The 6000-nt window shown below is 49.5% G+C and overlaps 1 protein-coding gene across 2 annotated transcripts in view; it reads left to right on the forward strand.

The window, feature by feature from the left end:
* The window catches only part of IFNGR2 (interferon gamma receptor 2), a 28136-nt gene extending 22897 nt beyond the window's left edge, over positions 1 to 5239 (forward strand). For both annotated transcript variants that reach the window (XM_059164623.1, XM_059164624.1), the window contains exons 5-7: positions 1206 to 1365; positions 1749 to 1906; positions 4561 to 5239. In XM_059164623.1, the coding sequence (XP_059020606.1) occupies positions 1206 to 1365; positions 1749 to 1906; positions 4561 to 4722 (480 nt within the window). In that variant the 3' untranslated portion in view covers positions 4723 to 5239. The remainder of the gene's footprint in view (positions 1 to 1205; positions 1366 to 1748; positions 1907 to 4560) is intronic.
* The last annotated feature ends 761 nt before the right edge of the window (positions 5240 to 6000 follow it).

A 6000-nucleotide genomic window follows, 5' to 3' on the forward strand; every position in this document is an offset into this window, starting at 1 on the left:
GGAGACAGAATCCTCCAGAATCTGGGACCCAGCTGTGTCCCGATTACGTAACTCGCCAAGATCATGTGGACCAAAACTCTGTAAGAGGCATCAGCACATTTCAGTTAAAACTAAAACCAGGCTCGGAACGAAAAGAATGTTATTTCCCACCGTGATTTCTTTTTCCCTCTGTCCATTGGCTAGCTTGAAGAATCTATTTTTTTTGTCTTTTTTTTTTTTTTTAAGATTTTATTTATTTACTTGAGGGAGAATGAGTGAGAGAGAGCATGAGAGAGGAGAAGGTCAGAGGGAGAAGCAGACTCCCCAAGGAGCTGGGAGCCTGATGCGGGACTCGATCCTGGAAGTCCGGGATCATGACCTGAGCCAAAGGCAGTCGTCCAACCAACTGAGCCACCCAGGCGCCCTAGCTTGAAGAATCTAGAATACATTAACCGTGAATCTAGAATACATTAACCGTGAAGTAAGAAATAGTGATTTTAAAGTAGATGCGCTGGGCGTTGAGGCAATTTTATTATTTTTTTTAAGATTTTATTTATGTATTTTAGAGAGAGAGAGAGTGCGGGAAGGAGAGAGAGGGATGAGCTGACTCCCCCCTGAGCATGACTCGGGGCTCGAACTCACCACCCTGAGCTTATGACCTGAGTTGAAACCAAGAGCCGGACGTTTAATTGACTGAGCCACCCAGGCGCCCCATTTCAGGAGAAAATTTCATCCCAGATATGGGGGCCTGCTAAATTCCAGGGGCGGACCCTCCGTGGCCACGGCAGGCCCCCGAGACCTCATAGCCAGAAAGACAGCTCTGAAGCCCTCAGCATCTTTCTCCACACGGTTCACCACTTTCACACATAAAATATGTTCACTGCAAACCAGTGACTCTTTCAAAACAGAATCTGGGTGGTTCATTTGGTAAAACAGCTCAGGTCATGATCCCAGCGTCCTGGGATCGAGTTCCACATCGGGCTCCTTGCTCAGCGGGGAGCCTGTTTCTCCCTCTGCCTCTGTCTGCCTCTCTGCCTACTTGTGATCTCTCTCTCTGTCAAATATATAAATAAAATATTTAAATTAAAAAAAAAAAAAAAAAAGAATCTCTTTCTTTGGTGACGGTGTTCCCTGGGAATTTGAGGAAACACTGGCAAAGCTACAAGTGGCTCAACCACATCTCTCTGGGTCATTTTCATACGTTCCTGTTGGCGTTTTTTACGTAGGTTAAAGGTCCTTTCAAGAGCAACTCCATCGTGTTGGATGGCTTGAGACCCTTAAGAGAATACTGTTTACAAGTGAAGGCGCATCTCTTTCGCACATCCTGCAACACCTCTAGGCCCGGCCGCTTAAGCAACATAACTTGCTACGAAACAATGATGGATGGTAACACCTGCCTTCCTTCATCCTTTCTGAGCTGGGACCAGAATCCCTGAGTAGTGTAACCAGGGCTGGCTTACGAGGTGGAGGCAGTGGCAGTGGGGAGACCCAGGGAGAAGGGGCGAGAAGCCAGCGCCCAAGTAGATTTAACCAGCTCGTGCTGAGATCTGCGACAGTGACACCACACAGACGGCTAACGCCGCTCAGTTTTAGGGTTGCTTTTACTAGTTATGCACTCAAGTGCGGAAGGCTGGGCAGGGGAGGGACAGTGTGTGTCCATCTCAGGAGGACGTGGACACTACCAAAGCAGTTGGCAGTGAAGGCTGACCCGGTGTTTGTATCGTGTGCGGGATGGGCCTCTTGTTCACTCTTGTGTCCTCTTTTTTAAGCCACTACCAAGCTTCAACAAGTCATCCTCATCACCGTGGGAGTCTTTCTGTCGCTGGCGGCGCTGGCGGGGGGCTGTTTCTTCCTGGTGCTGAGATACAAAGGCCTGGTGAAATACTGGTTTCACTCTCCGCCAAGCATCCCGTCACAAATCGAAGAGGTACGTGTGCACACATCCAGGGGGTGACATGTCATCCCTCTGCGGCCCCGTGGTAACGCCTAGGAGTCTGGCAGTGGACAAAGCCATGGACACAGAGTGTGGAGTTAGAAGTGGTTCAGGGCAGGGGCGCTGGGGGACTCAGTGGGTTGAGCGTCCGACTCCTAATCTCGGCTCAGGTCTTGATCTCACAGCTGTGAGTTCGAGCCCCACGCTGGGCTCCGCGCTGAGTGTGGAGCCTACTTGGAGGGAAAAAAAAAGTGGTACAGGGTTATTTGTACACCCGTGTTCATAGCAGCAATATGCACAACCCCCAAATGCTGGAAGCAACCTAAGTTTCTGTCAGTGGATGAACGGATAAACAAAGTGTGGTCTAGCCACACAATGGAATGTTATTCAGCCATTAAGGGGACTAGGATTCTGACTCACACAACACCACGGGTGAGCCCTGAAGATACCATGCTAGGTGAAAAGGCCAGTCACAAAACGACAACTTCTGTGTGATTCCACTTCTGTGACGTACTCAGAAGAGTCAGGCGCACAGAGACTGAGAGTAGAGTGGTGGGCACTGGGGTGTGGGTGGGGAGGGGGGAATGGGGCGTTAGCGTTTAATGGGGACAGAGTTCTAGTTTTGCAAAATTAAAACAGTTCCAGAGATGGTGGGGCTTGTCCAACCGTGTGAATGTATTTTATACCACTTAAAAATGATAATTCTGAATTCTAGTAATGTATTTTACCACAACTTAAAACAATTTTTTGAAGATTTTATTTATTTATTCATGAGAGGCAGAGGGAGAAGCAGGCTCCCCATGGAGCAGGGAACCTAATGCGGGACTCAAACCCAGGGCCCTGGGATCATGACCTGAGCTGAAGGCAGACATTTAACCATCTGAGCCACCCAAGTGCCCTAAAACAATTTTTTTAATGGCACGAAGTTGGTGGGAAAGGTGGCCTGGCGTGGCCAAGAGATCGCCTGTGGAGAAAGCCGCCGGGACGCCTGGCAGAGGGTGAGAAGGCGGTGGAGACAGGGCTGTAGGGCAGGAGCTGTGCACTCAGAAGGATTCTAGAGGACACGCACCCAGGGCTGTGGGTACAGAGCCGTCCACACCGAGAGCTCCCTGGATGTCACTAATATTCTGAAAGACCTGAGGGAGACAGGTGGACAGGGTCTCGTGGGAAGTCGCTTTCCTGCTCAGCATCCCCACCACCACCGCCACCCAGGCTCTGTGAGGTGGCCCAGCCTTCTAGGAGCCGATGGAAGATTATTTAAAAGCATTTGTCTCTGGAGGTTTATTAGCAGTAAAATCGGAGTAAAGGTACTGGAAACACCTAGAAGGAATAGGTGTTAGATAAGGTCCAAGTCTGTAGAGAAAGAGTAGTGCTTCTAGAAAAAGCTGGAGTCCCTTATCTTCCTTCCTCCGTCATGAGGTATTTAAAGTACCCAGACAGAACTCAAATTACACGTGAAGTCTCCCACTAGAAAACTCCAGGCCGATTCCACTCACGTGAGGCATCTAGAATAGTCCACCTCATAGAAGCAGGAGTAGAATGTGGTTGCCGGGGGCGGGGGAGAGGGACCCAGGGGGATGCCGTTCAGCGGCCATGAAGTTCCAGTTAGGCAGGATGAGTAAGTTCTGGAGAGCTGCTCTGTGTCATCGTGCCTAGAGTCAGTAGTGTATTGTGCGTTTAGAAATTTTTTAAGAGGGTAGAACTCACGTTAAGTGTTACCACAAAAAAAAAAAAAAGAAAGAAAGAAAGAAAGAAAGAAAAGGAAAGAAAACAAAAACAAAAACAAAAGACCTTCCCTGGTTAATATTTTCACACAGTAACAGCCCTCAGTGGGTGTTGGCATCTTACCTGCTCGAATCTCTCTCACGGTAAAACCACCAGCAGGTCCCTGTGAGGTGAATTTACTACTAGCTGTTTCTTTGGGTTGTGGGTCTAAAACAGAGTCTTTCGGTTCACTTCCCTGGGAAAGTGTGAAAAATAGATTTCAAAGGGCACTGAGGTTGCACGAGAATAACGAATCAGGTTTCACTTATATTTTTGAGGTTTCAGAAGCGCTCAGGATTGGTTTATGCTCCTCTTGTCGCCAGTCAGCTCTGGGCTCTCTGTGTTTCGATGTCTGTCGGCCCGTCTGGCAGCGAGACGGGAGTTTCTCCGTCACGCAGCGGTGACATGATGGCTCAGCCTGGTGCTGAGGCCTGAGGGAAGGGACAGGTGGGGCGCCATGAGGCCCCCTCCATCTCTCCTTGCTTCTCTACTTGGTGTGTGTCATGTGAGGTGGAAGTGACCGGTGGGTAGAGGGGCTGAGGAAGACACGGGCCAACTTTCCCTCTTTTCCCCCATGAGGGGTGAACTAGAGGCCCCTCGTCCTCCCTCACCGGAAAGGGAGAATCCTAGAGCCACTTCCGGGGAGAACAGGCCCCAAGCCTGCCCCAGAGGCAAGAAGTCACAACGTGCTTTTCCCAAGGCACCGTGTGAGCTTGGCTGGCCCTGGGATTCCTGTTGAGGTGACTGTTGATGTGAGGGGCGTTCTTGTTTGAGAAGTGGCTTCGGTGGTGGTCAGAATAGGAAGGTACCAACTCAACCAGGTAGAAGGTCCGCCATGTTGAACTGAGAAGCTAATGACGCTGTTGATTTTCAACCTTTTCAAGTATCTGAAGGACCCGAGCCAGCCTATCCTAGAGGCCCTGGACAAGGACACGTCACCAACGGATGATGCCTGGGACTCGGTGTCCGTTGTTTCATTTCCAGCAAAGGAGCAAGAAGATGTTCCCCAAAGCACTTTGACCCAAAACTCTGGTGCGGTCTGCTAGCCTGTGGGGTGAGGGCTCTGAGCCAAGGAAGCTGCTGATGTCCATGTCAGCACTTTATGGAATCCGGTCCTCCATTTTCCTGTCCCCAAAAGGCCCGTCAGTGCCTGGGAAGATGTCACGGGTCTCATGGGGCTGACAAGCTTATTGATTTTTTTCTTCAAACTAAGAGTTTTCTAATCATACGCGTTTTCAGAATAATTCTACAGATATGTCCCCGAAAGATTAAGATTTCTCTTAAACACTAAAAAGACATGTAATTATTTGTTAGCAAATGGGCGTCCGGCACGCCTCTGACACTTTCTCGTCAGCAGCCAGGACACGAGGTCCCCTCCTTGATGAAGCCCCTCGGGCAGACCATGTCACCTGTCCCAGCCTGTCCCAAGAAGGGACATTAAGTGGCCCTTCTTCATATCCAAACACCTGGCTTGAAATATGATTAGTCCTGTAAATAGTTTCCCAGAGATTAAGCCTTTTTTTTCCCCGTTAGGAATAAAAGACTATAATTAACTTTTTAAAAGTCATTGTGAAGTTTCTGCTTTCCACTTCACTTTCTTGATTTTGGTCTTTATCTTCTGCAAAGTTTCAACCATTTAAAATTCCTCTCTCTAAATTTCTGTTTTCTTAAGTAACACCCGGTAGAGGTCCCAAGGCCTCATGGTCACTCAGTGAGAACTGTCTCCATGTGTCCCCTGATGCCCTAGGAGGGTATAAAGGGCACTTTCAGAAGCCACATGTGTGTGTCACCCAGGATGACTCATGCGTTGACCAAGACAGGGGCCTGTAGGCAGTAAAGAGAATTTGCTACCAGTCAAAGGTGACACCCACCGGGCGTGTGCGTCTTCCGATCGTGTAAGTATCAACAGGTTCTGGATTAAAAATCCATTTCTGTGACTCTTAGCATTTAGGAAGCGGACATGTAGTTGCTTGTCCACTCCCCCCCCCCCCGCCACTGGCACACACGCACACACACACCCCAAGTGATACACTTGCTGTAACGTCTGCTTTCCAAAGAATCCCCTCCGGGCAGCCAAACCTCACTGGGGAGGGGAGGGGAAGGAGTGACTATAAGAAGGAGAAGCTTCTAGCACTCATTGATGGGGTCACTTCTCTCTCTCATTCGGGGCCTGTGCCACTGGTGAGGAATTGGCCCTGGGGTTGAGCTTCTAAGCAAACGCTGCTCCCAGAGGCCTGACTGAGGCTAGGCTCTCCGATGTTACTGTGTCGGAGGGGAGAGTATGCCCTGACACCACATCTGCTTCAGCATCCTAACTCGGTAAA

This window comes from Mustela lutreola, chromosome 2 (genome assembly GCF_030435805.1).
Source record: "Mustela lutreola isolate mMusLut2 chromosome 2, mMusLut2.pri, whole genome shotgun sequence".
Lineage (NCBI taxonomy): Eukaryota > Metazoa > Chordata > Mammalia > Carnivora > Mustelidae > Mustela > Mustela lutreola.